Source organism: Colossoma macropomum, unplaced genomic scaffold (assembly GCF_904425465.1).
Source record: "Colossoma macropomum unplaced genomic scaffold, Colossoma_macropomum, whole genome shotgun sequence".
NCBI classification, from domain to species: domain Eukaryota; kingdom Metazoa; phylum Chordata; class Actinopteri; order Characiformes; family Serrasalmidae; genus Colossoma; species Colossoma macropomum.
The window spans coordinates 13,359,477-13,377,044 of NW_023494784.1; the positions used below are offsets into that span (position 1 = coordinate 13,359,477).

At 42.1% G+C, this 17,568-nt stretch overlaps 1 protein-coding gene across 1 annotated transcript; it reads left to right on the top strand.

Moving 5' to 3' along the window:
* Window positions 1-819: 819 nt before the first annotated feature.
* Window positions 820-16,630, top strand: sik1 (salt-inducible kinase 1). Its single transcript, XM_036561387.1, has 14 exons — window positions 820-1,008; window positions 2,361-2,581; window positions 2,766-2,882; window positions 7,368-7,431; window positions 8,190-8,351; window positions 8,900-9,024; window positions 9,142-9,265; window positions 9,856-10,076; window positions 10,786-10,935; window positions 11,068-11,175; window positions 11,542-11,767; window positions 12,319-12,576; window positions 12,694-12,919; window positions 13,326-16,630. Exons 2-14 carry the CDS (start codon window positions 2,429-2,431, stop codon window positions 13,858-13,860), a joined length of 2,469 nt encoding a protein of 822 aa, XP_036417280.1. The 5' UTR covers window positions 820-1,008; window positions 2,361-2,428; the 3' UTR covers window positions 13,861-16,630.
* The last annotated feature ends 938 nt before the right edge of the window (window positions 16,631-17,568 follow it).

Consider the following 17,568-nt stretch of genomic DNA (forward strand, 5'->3'; position numbering starts at 1 on the left):
AAAGGCAAGCGGGTGAACACAGTAAATAATAAAATATATTATATATTATATTCAGCTGTTAAGGCTTCTGTGTCATCTTCTGGTAAATGTATGTTTTCTACTTGAAGCTGGAAAATGAATCATTTTCTCTTAATGCTTGTTTTAACTGGAAATTAAATAAATGAATTGTGGTATCTGACGTTTGCACAGTTCTGCATGTGTGTGTGTGTGTGCGCGCGTGTGTATGTGTGTGTGTGTGCGTGTGTGCGCGTGTGTGTGTGTGTGTGTGTGTGCGTGTGTGTGTGTGTGTGTGTGTATGTGTTTGTGCATGCATGCTTGAGTTTTTTGTGTCTATGTTTGTGCAGACTGCAAGATTTTGTGTGCACATTTGCAGGATTGTGCATGTATGCTCGTGTGCATGTGTCAGCTTTGTGTGTGCATGTGTGTGGGTTCGTGCGCGTGCATGCACCCCACCCAGGTTCTCTCACATTAAAATACCACTCTGTGCACAAATTCAATAAAGTTTAAACCGGAGCAGCTGAATATCACTGAATCACACACACAACAAAGTTACAATACTCTTAAATCAGAGAGAGAGAGAGAGAGAGAGAGCGCGCGGAGAAGCGGTCACGTGGCTCGCACGTCCCCGCCACTGACGTCATCCCCTTCCGTCTCCCAGCAACGTCTCCATCAGCGCTGGCGTCACCGCCGCGCCGTTGCCCCGGCAACGGGGTGTCTCGCGCGCTCGCGCGGCCTTGCGCTCCGCTCGGGTGCTCTGACGCGCGCGTTGGCGTCAATGGGGCGGGGCCTCTAAGAGGCGGGGCTTCAGAGAAACGGCAGAGTGTGAGCGAGAGAGAGAGCGCGCGTGAGAGAAAGAGAGAGAGAGTGGAAGAAGGGCAGACAGAGCTAAAGAGCTCAGCGGCGCGCGGCTCCGTTTCAGCCTCCGCGAGAGTGGAATGAGTTTCAAATCCGAGTCAGAGACACGATTCAGCCGCGGAGGGAGGAGGAGGAAGGCGCTCGTGCTGTAGGGTGAGTGACATTCCGCTCTCACAGCTCACTGTATAGGACTTTATCACAACTTTACTACGCTACCATACAGGGCTTTACCATAACTTTACCACAGCCATATAGTGCTGAAACTCACTATATACTGCTGTGTTATAACTTTATCATAGTCATATAGCACTGAAACTCTCTATACTGCCATATCATAACTTTGTCATAGCCTTATACCGCTGAAACTCACTTTATACTGCTGTGTTATAACTTTAATATAATCATCTACTGTTGAAACTCACCATATACTGCTGTATTATAACTTTATCATAGTCATATAGTGCTGAACTCTCTATACTGCTATATTATAACTTTATTATGACCATCTACTGCTGAAACTCACCATATACTGCTCACAATACACAGCTTTATAATAACTTTCTTACAACCATGCACTGCTAAATCTCAGAATACACCACTTTATTATAACTTTATTATAACCACATACTGCTAATAGCCACTATATACTGCTTTCTTATAGCTTTACTATAACTACATACAGCCATAAGTCACTGTGCACTGCTTTATTATAACTTTATTATAGACACATACTCCTATAACTCATCATGCATTGCTTTATTATAACTTGATTCTAACTATATAGTCCTAGTGTATAAATCCCTATACACTAATTACAACAATTACAAGTATTACAACTTCATTGCATCTGCATACTATGCATAATATGCACCCATTATAAACTCATTGTACACTGCTTTGTTATAATTTATGCCATGCAGCTATAACTGGCTACTTATTACTGTATTATGACCCAGTACACTTTGCTTCATTCACATTTTACATGCTGCTGCAATTCACTGCACATTATTTTATTATTAACTATTGTTTTATTATGCACATTGTTTTATTCTAACTTATGATACAGAGCTATAACTCAGCACACACTGAGTGCTCTTCTGCATTCTTTCAATGGAGTGAAGTTGCCTAATGAGGACTCTTTAGAAAGACTGTGTTTCAGCCTTAATTATTTTATTAATTTTAATATTGATGGTATTAAATTTGAGTTGTTTAGAGGTATCTGTGCTTTCTTGTTATAATTGTGTGATCAGTAGAGGCAAGCAGTAATTTGTAAGACTTTTGCATAGATTTAAAGCTGTTTGGGTTCCACTGCCATGTGGACACAGATTCATATTTCAGTGGGACAAATATTACTGAAAAATATAATAATAATAATAATAATAATAATAATAATAATAATAATATAATAATAATAATAATAATAATAATAATAAAAATGCACCTGTGCATTGGATTGCTGTGAATAGCCTTTTACTGTTTTACTGACAGATTTTAATGTGTTACAGGCACCATTACCAAATAAAAGTCCTCCGAAAAAGCCTTTGCTGCAGAAAAACCCACAAAAGCCTCCGTCATGGTGATCATGAGAGAGAACAGTGCAGGTTGTGAGCCCAGTGCTGCCCAGGGAAGGCCTCTCCAGGTGGGCTTCTATGAAATCCTCCGCACACTGGGCAAAGGAAACTTCGCTGTGGTCAAACTTGCCAGGCACAAAGTGACTAAAACACAGGTAATTGGCCACCTACCACAATAAACTAAACACATCCTGGTTTTGTTTATCTGCTTCATCTTTATACATTGTAAAATTTCACTGCAGTAACAGAATAAAACAGGTTTTAATTATTACCAGCAAATAAGTTACACTTGTAAGATGTTTATGCAAGAAGCTAACGGGTGCGTTCATTACAACACAGGTTGCCATAAAAATAATAGATAAGACACGACTGAACTCCTCCAATCTGGAGAAAATCTACAGGGAGGTTCAGATCATGAAGCTGCTGAATCACCCGCACATCATCAAGCTTTATCAGGTACGTCTGGGTTGTTTCTCGGTCCTCCTACGCTTGATGACACTGTGGCCAGAGTTGCTGTAATTTACATGAAGTTCTTGCACTAATTTGACAGCAATGAATAATGTCTTAGAATTTCAGGCTGAATTGTTTAACAGTTTTGTGGTCATTATGATGATATGCTGTTGTTATCATGATAAATTGTGTCATAATATTGTCGCTGTCCAAAGAAAAACATGTATCTCCATTTTTTGTGATTTTTTACTTTTCTGCATCATTTGAACACGGCAGCCATTCTTTACTTTGTGTGAAAATTTTGTGATAAATGGACCAATAAAAATGCACCAAAATCTCTTTCCATTGACTTACATTAAAAGTAAAGAACATTTTTGCCCTCTCCTGTAAAGTTCCTATTTTGGAGATGTTACATGTTTTCCTTTGGACAGTGATGATATGCTTTTCTGAGTATATCATGATTATCGTCTGTAGATCCAGAACATTGATCAAATCCATGTATCATAAAAAAGCACATTACAGAGAGTCAACAACAATAGCTAGAGAATATTAGCTGCATAAACTTCAAAGTAACAAACAGCTGATTAGATGTCAGCCCATTAAGCCGTTATATTATTTTATTAATTGTACTAATTGTACTAACTGAACTCATTGTTCAGTTGATGCACTATTTTTTGCAAACATTATATTATAAACAAGTTTGCTGGTGCATTTTGTCTATTGTATCTTGTTTACAAATCTTACAAAAACATAATATCATGATTGAAAAAATGCATGTAAGTATTGTAATGCTATATTTTTTTGCCCAACCTTAGTTTAATGCATTTTATAGTTGACTGAAGCGGCACTGGACATTAATGCAGTGTCTTTTTGCTTGTGAAAGCTGGAGTTCTAGTTGAGCTTCTCCGAAGCGGAGCTGTATCTGGCTAAAATGGACTTTATAAATAGTCGAGAGGACGGGGTTATCACATCTCACTGCAGCGTCCAGCCACTGTGCTATCATTTGTCACATGAGCGCACATCAACATGAGCCACTTTATGCTACTTTTGCATGGGGCTGCTCTTTTCTTCAGGAGCGTCTATGATATGTTATGATATGATGTAGCACTATGATAATGAGGTACAGCAGGTCTGCATTGCTGGCTTTGAAGCCAGGCTGCTGGCGCACGTTGTTCTGAAACTTAAGATCCGTGTGAAGGAGACGGAGTAAAGGGGTTGTGAGTGTGCAGATTAATTAGCGTCGGGCGAAGTGAAGCGCAATGTGTCAGCTCTGTCACGTGAAGCTATCTGTGTGTAATAAGGGAAAATCTTAAGACGGCCAATCCGCTTTGGCCACTGGAACAGCTCTTGACGCACGGGCACACTCACTGCCATGACTGGCAAGGCTGCTGAATTTTGTCAGCACATTTTTGTCCTTATTATTGCCTTCCAGGCCGGGCTCTCAGCGTTTGTTTTGCTCCTTTGCGGATTACCAGCTTGTGGATTTGAGTGATTGTGCTGAAGTTGCGAAAGTGTTCCCAACAAGCGGAATCCCTAGAAACCAGCTGGCTTTGAGGGGGGGGCGCCATGGCAACCCTAATGAGACGGGGTAGGGGTGTTTGTGTGTTGGAAGGGGGGCGGATTTCTAGGAAAGGAATCATCTTTTATATGCAGTGTGGTATGTATGGGATGTACCAGGCCCAGCATATTAATCTAAATAATCTCACTGTCATCTGATGACACACTGACCTGCTTATAGCTGTATGATGGAGAGGATGCTTTTCGGAGGGTCTGAGCCTTTAACATTAGCCTGCAGTGTAATAGCCCTGCTCAGAAATTCCTGTCAGGCAGCATTCACTGAAATAACCTGGGTGCTCTCCTCATGCCACTCCTCATTACAGCTGTTTACAGCAACTTAGTTTACTTATAAGTGTAATAACATAACTACATAGGGAGTTATGCAATAAATTACACCTACATGAGACTCAGAGTCTGTATCAGTAGGTATTGACATTGTTTTGTTGTCAAAATATGATGAAACTGTGTCAAAAATTGTTTTCCTTCTGCCTATACAAATGTCTGATCAAATTTAAATCATAATAAAATATCTCCCCTTCCACTTACAAACACAAATCTGGTATAGATTGAAATTTTAGATTCTGTGCTTTCTACTGAATTTCAACTACAAGTAAGATGTAATAATAAACTACGCCTCACTTGTTATTGCTGGTGATAGCTGTGGGTTAACAGTGCTGGATGAGAGACAATGCTTAGCGCTCACATTCCCCACCCCCGCTATCAGGCTTTGTGACCTTGAGATCATAAAGTCGCGTCCCCTGTGCCTGTGTTCTCCTTTCATAGCCACGGCGGTGGCCCTCTTCGGAGTTTATTTAAAGACGGAGTCAACGTCAGGGGGGAAAAAGGCGCACTTGAGATGAAATATGTGGAACTAGCGACCCTTGACCCTTGCCGATAAGCTGCAGTTTCCGCTCTCTCGCTGCTTGTGTAAACACAGGGCCTCTGAGCCGTTTTTCCTCTGCTACGTCTCTCTCTCGCCTCAGACGTGACGAGAGTCAGATCTTTTACACACATACACACAGTCTCAGTTAACCCCTTACACAGTTTTAACTCAGTTATTAATCATAAGGCTTATTATGCAGTAAATACTGTGAATTATTCAGTAATTGCAGTGTAACTACTATGTAATGTACATTCTTGATGTTGTGCTTAATTATGGCTCACACGTTCAATCAAACTGCATTTGTAGACTTTGGTACCTCGACATGAAATGCAATTTCATTTCATTTTCAAAAACAAAAGGAAGCAAAAGAAAAAAAAAAAACCTTGGTTCATTTTATGAGGTGTAAAGGGTGAATGCTTGATTATTGCCCTCATTGCTCACCTTTCACACAATGTCAGGAACACATGGTGCGTTGTCTTACATCATTGTCACCTCTGGGCTGACGCAGAGAGCTGGATTCAGTGGAAGTGGAGCTTATCTGTAAACAAAAAGGCCTGTTTTCCTCTCAGCCAATATCAAACAGCCTGCATGCCTGACTGTGTGTTTTATGTCCAAATTACAGGCCTGCTAGGCCTGCAGTGCTCAGAGTGTTGGTTAATTTCAAGAGAGGAAAAGGGAGTGTATCTCGGGACGCGTTGTGCAACAGCTCAGTCCGTCATGAGTGCTACTATAGCTTTAGCCACAGTCCTCCCTCAGGCCTTCCCGGGAACATTCGGGACATTCCGGGAAGGGGTGAGGACAGGATGGTTTCTAGTTGCGGCTTATTTTTTTATTTATTTAATTTATTTATTTATTTTCGTGGCATTCAGCTCTAACTCCACAAGCTGAGACTTGAGCGGTGTAAAGTTCTTAGCTCTTTCACCCTCCAATATGATCCCCTAGTTGCTGGTGCAGAGAGAGAGAGAGAGAGAGAGAGAGAGAGAGAAAAGAGAGAGATAGCATGGTTTCAGTTGTCAGTTGGTGACTGACGTTGCAGATGGGCGGTCATCGGAAAGGAAGGGTGTGCGCGTGTGCATCATGCTGTCATGTCCTGCTATAAATAAGGGAATATTCAGGAAGCAGCCTTATGTCCTCTTAGGCAATGTTGCGTATCGTGGAAAAGCAGAAACATGAGTGACAGAGCCGAGTGAGTTGGAGAAATGTGATCAGAACACGTCAGAACGTCTTTATCTGTGTGTCTGTAAGGATATACTCTACCATATATATTTGAATCACTTTTTTCTTGTGGAAAATTATTGTAGTACGATACTATTACTCTACAATTTTATAAGATTCGAATAAGAACTAATATGTAAGAAGCTGGTTAGTGTACTGTGGTGGGTAACATCCCTGTGGTCTGATTCCTTGTCTGGGGACTAAAAGAATATAAAGAGTGTAAAGATAAGACAACAAATAAGAGTCATTTTATTATCTACAATTATGACTCTATAAAGACTGATAAAGCTGTTTAACATTGTAAATGAAGATATCCAGAATCCTTCTTATTTGAAATGTGAAGATTGAAGCTGATAATTTATCAATGCACTGATGTAAACAGATAACTGCAGTATGTCACTTATAATGTATTAACTTTTTGATGTTAATAACAAGCTTGAAATATTGAAAAAAAACATCGTAAAATACTCTCTGACGTCTAGCTTAGCGTTTCACTCTGCCTTGTGTAACTTATTACAGAATAAAATAAGAGCAATTGTTAACATGACATAGTGGTGTGTATCATTGAGGATATTGTTCTCGACTGCTTGCAGGAGTATGTGTTGTTTGTTTATGCCTACAATGCTGACATTGTATGTATTTTTCCTGTATTTCAAACTGTGGCTCAAGTGGGTCTGTCTTTCAGTGCACACTCCAGCACAAGCCCTCTTCACAAGTGCTGCTAATGCCAGCATTAAAGTTTAATGAGGCAGTAAAAGGAGATTTATTAGCCCGTTTAAAACCAACAGCACTGTCTCTGACCTCCTCTCTCTGTCTCTCTTTCTGTGTCTTCGCAGGTCATGGAGACCAAAGACATGCTGTACATCGTTACAGAGTATGCAAAAAACGGAGAAATGTTCGGTAAGTGCAAAGCGGCTCTTCCGATCCGCTGTCGTTTTTCACACTGATGACTCAGTGGCAGTCATAGAGAACATTGACTGGCAGGCATCCACCGGCACTGACGTTTGTGGCCGTTAGGCAGCAGGGTTGCCGTGGGTAACAGGGTCTTGTGGAGGGATGGAGGGAGAGGTATTTAGCTCAGCAGGACAGGTGGAGGGGAGGGAAGGGTAGGAGGAGGAGGGAAGGGGAGAGCAGAGCTTCGAGCCCACAGGCCAGAGAACAGGTGTGGGATTTGCAGCTTTTATGTAAGCGTGTAAGAGTGTAAGCTTCTGTACTTCTGCTTCACTCACACCCACCTGGGAGTTCAAACACGACAGCACGTCTGGCACCTCACCTGCCTCTCCATCAGTACTGTTAAAAGCAAAATGTCAGAGATCCTCTCAGTCATGTTCTATCACTGTCTCTCGCTCTCTCTATCTCACACACTCCCACACACACACACACATTTGTTATACAATAGCAGGATGTGGGGTCATACAAATGTCATATTTATGTAGTTTATATATTTATTACATATGTATTATACATGTGTTACATATTAAATATGTAAGTAACTATATAATATAAATGTTTCTATTAAGGTGGTACTAATTTCCCAACAACATACTTCATGAAAAAAGAAGAAACAAGACATTTCTGTCCTGAAAACGTACAAAAATAAACAAATTTTAAGTGTTTGCGTATTGCCCCCACTCCTAATTCCTCCTCTTCCTCTGCAGACTACCTGACGTCCAATGGACGGATGAGTGAGGCTGAGGCACGGAAAAAGTTCTGGCAGATTCTGACGGCTGTGGACTACTGCCACCGGCACCACATCGTCCACCGGGACCTCAAAACTGAGAACCTGCTGCTTGACGCCAACATGAACATCAAACTGGCAGGTAGGCATTCAGAGCCATGAGTTGCACCGTGGCCCACAGAAACACATTCATTCCACTGCAATGAGCCCTGGAGTCAAAGGACTCTTTGCTGGATAGAAAGTAATAACTGCAATTGTTGTAAGCAAAAGATTGGCAAAAGATGAAGCTTTATTACCAACACTGTTCACAAAATGTTATGAGAAGTAAAAAACATGTTCTTAACACATGTTAGTCACATTAACATTAAATTGACTAAATAGTTTCTTTTCAAAATTTGTTTGTCTATTCAGCAAAATTTCAGGAGCTTGAAAGTTTTGCACAATATAAAGTGCAGCTGGTGTTTACCAATGTTATATAAAAACAAGGTTTTCCTACAACAGCAACTTTATGCTTCAGCGTTTCTGTAACTACACAAATCTTTCAGTAGGTGCTGTTTATATAACATCACACAGTGTTATGAGGTAATTACACTCCCCGAAGCGGAGCTGATGAGCAACCTGCTGCTAGTATAACAAAGAGCTCATTTAAAATCTGACTCTCTTTCGCTCTCTCTTTCACTGTCCCTTCAGACTTTGGGTTTGGAAACTTCTATAAAGCTGGCGAACCTCTCTCCACGTGGTGTGGCAGCCCTCCATACGCCGCCCCCGAAGTGTTTGAGGGAAAAGAGTACGAGGGCCCACAGCTGGACATTTGGGTATGAGTCCTTAAACAAAGCTGTCCATATTATAAACTGATTTACTTAGAGGAAATAATGTAGAACTGTAATGTGGGCATTATGTAACAGAATGTTTTGGGTCTCTTCTTTTCTCAGAGTCTGGGTGTGGTACTGTATGTGCTGGTATGTGGCTCCCTGCCATTTGACGGAGACAGTCTGCCTGCACTGAGACAGAGGGTGACAGAGGGACGCTTCAGAATACCATTCTTCATGTCAGAAGGTCAGTAAAGCCATGCATAGCTATCATAACAAAATACAAGGTACCCTTGTGTGGCCATTTCATGATGAATGGACCAATAGACATGGTCCAAAATGACTTAAAAATCGCATAAATTCATTGGATAAGTTAAGAATGTCTATTAAGTTACTCTTTCTGAGAAACTGCGTTATTAGGACAGCAGCAGTTCAGCAAACGCAGCTGCAGCTATGATTAGTGTTGACATGCTAGCTGATGACATTGGCTTCCATCGTTAGTCCCTTCTGCACTGACTAGTCATTTATATTGAACAATATGCTAACTAGCAACATTTGCTTTCATTGTTAGTCCCTTAGCATTGCTGGACTGCTTATCTATACTGGACAATATTGATATCATGCTAACTGACCATATTAGTTTTCATTGTTTTCTTGTCATTTTCCCATTGTTTGGTCAACTGCTTTTTTATGTTGACATCATGCTAACCAACAATGTTAGCTGTGTTCACATCATGTTAACTGACAACATTAGCTTTCATTACTTGCTACCCACTTTAGCGTTGTTTGGTTAACGTCTCCTGTAACCTCAACTATATACATTGTCTGCACTTACAGACTGTGAGAATTTGATCCGGAAGATGTTGGTGGTTGACCCGGCCAAGCGCATCACCATAGCTCAGATCAAACAACACCGCTGGATGCTGGCTGACCCCAACGCGCCCCACCAGACGCTCTCGCACTCTCTCAGCGACTACAACTCCAACTTGGGCGACTACAGCGAGCCCGTGTTGGGCATCATGCAGACGCTGGGCATCGACAGGCAGAGGACTGTGGAGGTGAGGCCAAGGACAGAGCAGACCAGAGCAGACAGAGTGGCTTAGAGTTACAGACGTAAATATAGGGCTTCGGTAGCCATAAAGCATTGAGCATGGGTACATAGAGTTTAGTGAGAGGTTATGGGATTGGAAGAGAGCTATGTGAGTAATTTGGTTAGATCACTGTAGCTCTGCTACTGAGGGGTCAGCAATAAAGGTTAATAGCTGTTGCTTGAGGGATTTGAATTGTCAGTTTGTCACCTCGGGGTGCCATGATGAAAAACTGTTTATCTCAGCCTCGTGCCATGCCTTTCAATACACACGCAGGCTGGCACCCGAAGGATAAACATGGCATCTGTTCCTAAAAGCTGTTACACAGAATTTTTTGGCCTTAAGCTCATGCCACAATCCTTTAAGATGTTAAGCCTTAAAGGAGTTGGTCGCTTGCTCGTAAACAGGCACATAAATATTGTTGCCATCATAAGAAAACCTCATAACTTCTCTTTTTCAGGTTTTGTTTATTTATGACAGCTGCCCTTTAGATAATGTGGTCATTATTAAGTCAGACTAAATGGAGTTATGTAATAACTAAAGTTTGGGAACTTCCCTTTTACAGTAAAATGACCATTTCAGAGATACAAGACCTTCTTAAAACATCAACAGTGTGATCCTGGTCTAATATGTTCAGTGGTTCTTAAACTGCTTGTTTCGTTTTCTCCTCTTCACACAGTCTCTTCAGAGCAGTAGCTACAATCACTTCTCTGCCATCTACTACCTGCTGCTGGAGAGGGTGAAGGAGCACCGCAGCCAGCAGCTGAACCGGCAGTGCGGGGCGTGGAACCAGAGGAGCAGGAGCGCATCCGATTCCTCTGGCCCAGAGGTGAGTTTGTGGACTGGGCCACTGCTCCAGCCGTCCTCCCTACTGCCTCCGGTGTGACATTACATCCTCCTCTTTGCTTCCTGGCTCGTCTGGCTGACTCAGCTGTTCCTCTGTCCTCTCCTCCTCCTCAAGGTGATCATGGAGTCGTCCGACAGCTTCCGCACAGCCTTCCCCGTCGCCGCTAAGATGAACCCACCGGTCCAATCACAGATAGAGTGTGAACAAGGAGGTCTATTTCAGGTGAAGATTGCTACCACCTTCCCTTTTCCAAGCATCTTTTTTTAGTAGTGCTCCAATAACTAGAGCCACAGTGCAACCTGCAAAGTAGGCAAAGGCTGGCTAATAGTAACATCCCCATCTCTTTCCTATATTCTTTCCCTTTTTCCCTCTCTCTTACCTCAACTTGAAGTCAACATTATTTTGATAGCACCTTTGGAAGACACTAGAATAAGAAGTGTACAAATCATGGCTGAATTAAAGATTATAAAACAGACAAACCGAATTAAATCAATCAAGGAACCATCAAGATGACAATACATGAAACCATGTCTCAAGTAAAAGCTGGACTAAAAAGATCTCTCTCTTTCTCTCCCTCTCTTTGGGCAGCGGGTGGTGTGTCCAGTAGAGGCCAGTCTGAACGGGCTGCTGTGGAACCGCTCCATTTCCCCCAACAGCCTGCTGGAGACCACCATCAGTGAGGAGGTGCGACCGGGGGACCTGGAGGAAGAGGAGGGAGCCCTCCAGGCTCTGCCCCCACCACTCCCAAGCACCGCCTCCCGCAGGCACACCCTTGCCGAGGTCTCGGCCCGTTTCCATCAGTGCAACCCACCATGTGAGTAACGCGTGACATCACAGCCACACATATTCACTGCAGTTACGGCAACCCAGATTCAACAACAGTACATTCTGATCTGCTTATGACGCTGCTGACTCACAATGCACTCCCAGTTAATCCCACAGTGAGACATATCACTGTTTATCACTGCTCCAAACAGTGAGTAATATGGGAAAAATGATTGTCGTATACTTTAGCAAAACACCTCAATAAATCTTATGAATTAAGAGGAACAAGACAACACTGTTGATTACCACTGAGGTATTCATACAGTCGAATTATCCTTACATAAGTGTTGAATAATAGAATAATTAAATGTGGTGCAAATTGAGTCACATTTGTAGATGCAATAGATTATTGAAGTGGCATTAGCTTTACAGATTAGAGCTAACTGAACTCAAATTGTGCTTTGTGAGAAGGCTTTGATTGGCTGCTGGCAAAGAAAGAAAGTCTGTAGTCTGTCTGAGTTAAACAAAATATAATGTCAACACAATTAGTGAGAAAATTCTCCTACACAAGCCTCCTAACCACCCCATTGCTCCTCTCAGGTATTGTCATCAGTCCCTCGGATGGTGCCTCCTCCGACAGCTGTCTAAAGTCTTCGTCTAACCCGGCCCCAGCCTTGTCCGCTGCTGCAGCAGGAGACCTTTCAGCCCTGCTGTCCTCCGGGATTGGCCCTGGAGCTTCGGGACCCGTCGGAGCCCCTCTCGCCCTTTCCTCCAACCGGCTTCTGCAGAACCAGGGCAGTCTGCATGCGGTCAGCTTTCAGGAGGGCCGACGGGCCTCCGACACATCCCTCACACAAGGTGAGTGTGTTCATGTGTGTCAGTTTTCTCATTCATTAGTTTCATTTAAACAGTCTAAAATGTGCAGAAGGTGCTTTATTTCTCCTAACTGACCGGTCACTATGGTGATTTATGCAGGACTGAAGGCTTTCCGTCAGCAACTGAGGAAGAACACACGAGCCAAAGGCCTCCTGGGCCTGAATAAGATCAAGGGTCTGGCTAGACAGGTGTGCCCTCCGACCTCATGCCCCAGGGGCAGCAGAGGGTCGCTTGGGCCGACACTGTGCCCCCCATCAGGTCTGCAAGGCTCTGGCTGCCCCCGGGAACGTCGCAGTATGCTGGAGGAGGTGCTGCATCAGCAAAGGTGAGAGTATGTGTATGGACACTAGAGCTGGTCAGTCCTAATGGTCGTGGTACTGGACACTGTTTTCACTACTTTAACACATGCAATTTGGGCCATTAAGAGCTTTTAAACTAGTTGCGTTGGAAAGCAGTTAGAGGAGGGAACTGTTGTCACCGATACTGAGGAGCTAAAAAAATCCAAATACCGTTAATCGGTTTAGGTGATGTTCAAAATAGCTTCACAGTTCTGAATGTGGTTTTCTTGAATGACATTTATAGATATGATTTCCACCCGATATCGATTAATTAATGCAATATCAGCCAAACAATACCTTGGTCAGGCGCTACTGGCTAATCATTATGTCTTATTAGTTCCCTTTGTTAGCTTAATTTTATATTTACCTGTTTCTGTGTTGGTCTTTCTGCAGGATGCTTCAGATCCAGCACCAGTCGCAGGTCCAGCCCCAGCCCCAGCAGCAGGCAGCCCTCTTCTTATCCCAGTCCCACCAATTACCACCTTCCCCTCCCTCCAACAGTCTCTTTGCCCCGGCTGCCCTGTTCTCCAACCCCCCCAGCCAGACCCCCAACCAGCCCCTAATTCCAGTGTGTCAGCAGACCTCACTACCACTCCAGCACAGCCTGTGGCAGCAGCAGCAGATGCAGCCTCTGGACTCCTCCTCTTCTTCTACATCTTCCTCATCATCATCCCTTTCTCCAGTAGTGTCCACTGCCCACCTCCTGGAGGCCCGTCTGCATATCAGCCAGCAGCCCCACCTCCAGCCACACCCTCAGGCCCAGCAGCACCTCCAGCACCTCCAGAGTCAAACGCAGGGCCACTTCCACCTCTTGCCCCAGCAAATGGGCTGGAGCCTGGGTCCTAGCAGCAGCCCCCAGGCCTCTGAACTCCAGGAGCAGCTGGCCTGCACTGGACAACAGCTCAGCAGCTGTGTGATGGTCAAGTAATGGAAGTAGAATTCAGTTGACTCCAGAATTAAGTAGAGGGGAGCTTCGAAGATGCACAGACATATATGGGAGAAGCCCAGAATGGACAAAAAAACAGAGCGAACGGACTCGAATAGGGAGAAAACCTGGCTTTTCTCCAGCAACATGCAATTCCATATCAGTGTCCAGTGTGCATCTGATGCAGTGACTGAGAGGAGACAAGCAAAAGAAGAAGCAATAACCAAACCCTTTTGAGAAGGTCCTACCCAATACCCTCTTACGAGTAGTCTCCCATGAACAGCAAGCAATAAAAGACTGAACATCCTGCTGTCTCTGATCCCGTGAACATGAAACGTGTCTTCAGCGAACGCAAAACAACCGACCTGATAACTGATGAACGATTACGACAGAGACGGCAGGCTTTCTTTATACATTATGTGTAGGAAAATAGGACAGTTACGTCTTCCTTAAACTTGTTTTTGTCCATTTTCTAGGTTCACTTTTAATTTTAGAGCTTTGTTTGCTGTTTTTTTCACTTCACTGGAAAAGACCAAAGTTGTTTTCTTCTTCTTTTTTTTTTTTATTTGCCTTTCTACGTTGTTTTATACCAGTCCTCTGAAGAAATGCAGTATCATTTATGAGTTATCCTAAACTTCCAAAACAAATCCTGCAATTTCTTAAACTGCAATGTGAAGATACGAGCTGAGCGCAATATTAGGCGAACTAGAGCTGCTTTATTATGAGGCGAGAGGTACTTTTATCATGCGGAAAGCAAAGCTAGCTTGAAAAAAGCACAATAGGTACTGCCCTTAAGTTCCGTTAGATCAGCTGACCGTAAGATGTGAGAGTGCATGTGTAAATGTGTCTGTGCGTGTGTGATTATGACCTCCTATGCTGCTCAGCGCCGTGTCATGCCTAGACTCAGACACTCTGCAATGCTGAACGCACACCAGAATAGCTCTTGTTGTTTGCTTGTTTTTTTGCTGATTCGATGCTTGGGTTAGAAGTTGCTGTCCAGCTTTTGTCACTTGATTTCGGACCCACTCATCAGAAAAAGAAAAAAAAGGCTGACGCTTACTTCTATAATCATATCACTACCTCCTCCTTCACCAGTAACTCCCTTCACACTGCGCTACATACACTCTGAAAACCTAAAGGTTCCTTAGTGGGCTTGGACATTCTAGGAAAAATTCTAGGAAAAAATATCAGTTTGTACTTTAGGAAGAGGTTCCTAAAAGATGACTGAAAAGGTCTTTAGGGAAACCAAAAGTGGTTCTTCTATGGTGTCCAGTGAACCTAGGCACCTTTATTTTTGTAAGAGTGCAATGGAGTTCTCCTGTTCCAGTGTGAATTTGCTTGCTTAACCACAAGAGCGAGAACAAAGCATACGGGATTAGTGCAATATTTCACACTGACAAGTAGTACCAGGTGAAGAAGCTGATGTAGGAAACCAGCAGGTACTTTGTCACCTGATGGTGGTTTTTTAAAACTTTTTTTTTTCTAGCTCAGATTTTTTTTCTTCTTCTAACGATTGTATGAAAGTACCTGAAACTTTTGGTTCAGGGAAACAACGTGTGGATGTGATTTTGCACGCTAGAGAACGAAGCTTGGCCATTTCCGTAGTGCTTGTCTTCTTTACAACACAGGTTGCCTTTGTGTCCTGGCTGGCTTTGTAAAACGGCAGAACTAGAGCGAGCCAGAAAGAGCAGGGAAGAGCAGGATTTGATCAATGGCTGCCAGTGATAGAAAGCACTCTATTGCACAAAGTGTAGCTTTTACAGTCCTTTTACAGTAGCTGCCACTGGTAGGAGACAGAAAAGCAATTTTTTTTTAATCCATCAGTGGACGTAGAGTCTCCCCCACCTCCGAGGGACCACGGCTGTACTTATTATTATTCATAATATGCTTTTTTCCTCCATTTAGTAGCAATAGAGTTTTTAAGTGTGCTTGAGAGACATTGCAATAGGTGCTAGAAGTAGATCTCAAACAGTGTTTCTCTATGTGAGTGTGCATGTGTGAGTGTTTGGTATTTATTTGTAATGGTGCATTTAACAGTGTTTGTTAAAAGCACGTCCCCCCAAATGATGCTACTGCATGTCTGTCTGTTTATTCGTGATGTTTTTTTGCAAAGGTTAGTCCTTTAGTTGAACTGTACTAAACCATGGGGAGGGGGGGAGGGGAAGGGGGGCTCGAATAAGAGGCAGGCTTTGAATCCAGTGACTGAAAAAGATAAGCTGTGGGTGATCATGAGAAACAGTGTTAATTTATTTCATTTTCTTATTATTGTTTATGTAAACCTTTTGCACTCACCGCCAACACTTGTGCCTTTTTTCTGAACAAAATGATGAGGAACGCAAAGTTGTTTTCTGGTCTGATTTTAGGACATGAAAAAAGCACATTGAGAAATGTGGTCCTTATGCTTTCAGTAGATCAGAACCCCCTTTTTTATATGCTTTCATTTACGTTTTGCTGTTTCAGAATAATGCACTTTATGATGATGAATATTTCTCATTTTCAAAATAGTGTTGGTTTCCCATGCTGGGTTAGAAAAATCTTCAGTTACGTTACTATTAAAACACTATTTTTTTTTTTTTAACTGTAAAACAAAAAAAAAAATCATAAAAAATAAGTAAAAATGATTAATTCTTTTGTTAAAGTTTTGGTTATACTTACCTGATCTGCTTGCTGACTAAGTGTCTTGGATGTGTGAAAATGTGTGTCGATGCTAGGAAGGGAGAGAGATTGTTTTATTTATGTGGCTATTTATTTGAATAAAATGAAATTCCTAAGATTCACGGTGTTGTGATTTTTTTTTTCTTTGCAAATGATAATAATACTTGAAAATAAATTAATACATAATAAATAAACATTTCAGTCAATGTAAATATATTACACTTATATAACAAAAACACACTAACTCATTAAAATTGCAGTCTTATTACATACTAAGGCTTATTATTCAGTAACTACAGGGACTTCAATGCAAACTGGCTGAGCTATTCTTAGGTTATAGAAGTGTGTAATAAAACATTGAGCCTGCTGGTGGTCCCTGGCCATTTAAGGGGTTAACACAGTAATATGCAAAAGTTGGGCACCCCTAGTCAAATTATATATTTTGCTGATTTTCTAAGTGATGATAAGTACACAGCCTCTACATTTTAAGGCACACTTACTATTTACTTGCAGAATTTAACATATTGGGGAAAAAATAAAACATAAAATTACTTGTGCAAAAATTTTGTTATATGTTATATATTGTTTTATTTTATACAAATAAATAGAAATTGTGTAAAACAATTTGCATAGAACATGTAATTTCACTGAGGGTGCTCAAACTTATTGCATACGCCAGCCTTTCATAAGTCTGTGTAGCCGGAAGCAGAACATATTCAGTGCTTTGCACTTGCAGACTGTTTGGCACTTGGTACTTTGCCACAGTTACCTGCAATGCATGGCATTTCCTCTTCATGCAAGTCTTGGTGTTTTGGTGGTTTTTGCAAAGCAGTGAAAATATTTCACTCCTTTTTCATGTCAAGCAGTTCAGTGCATTGCTCACTAAAATGAAACACACACAGACTATTTAAATAAGGCCTGGGGCCAGATTACAGAATCTTCATATCTTTGTCTTAAATTAAGAGCTGACAGCAGCAAGATAAGATTTTCACACATTTGTATTACAGACAAAACAGAAGAAATCCTAAACCACTCAGTCGAGGTCGGTGACTTTTA

What these genes read in the sequence shown, in the direction of transcription:
- sik1 (XM_036561387.1), top strand. Translation starts at nt 2,429, where the DNA reads ATGGTGATCATGAGAGAGAACAGTGCAGGTTGTGAGCCCAGTGCTGCC. An exon ending in ACAAAGTGACTAAAACACAG is followed by an intron (nt 2,582 to 2,765) that starts GTAATTGGCCAC and finishes ATTACAACACAG; the next exon opens with GTTGCCATAAAAATAATAGA. An exon ending in ACAGGCAGAGGACTGTGGAG is followed by an intron (nt 10,077 to 10,785) that starts GTGAGGCCAAGG and finishes CTCTTCACACAG; the next exon opens with TCTCTTCAGAGCAGTAGCTA.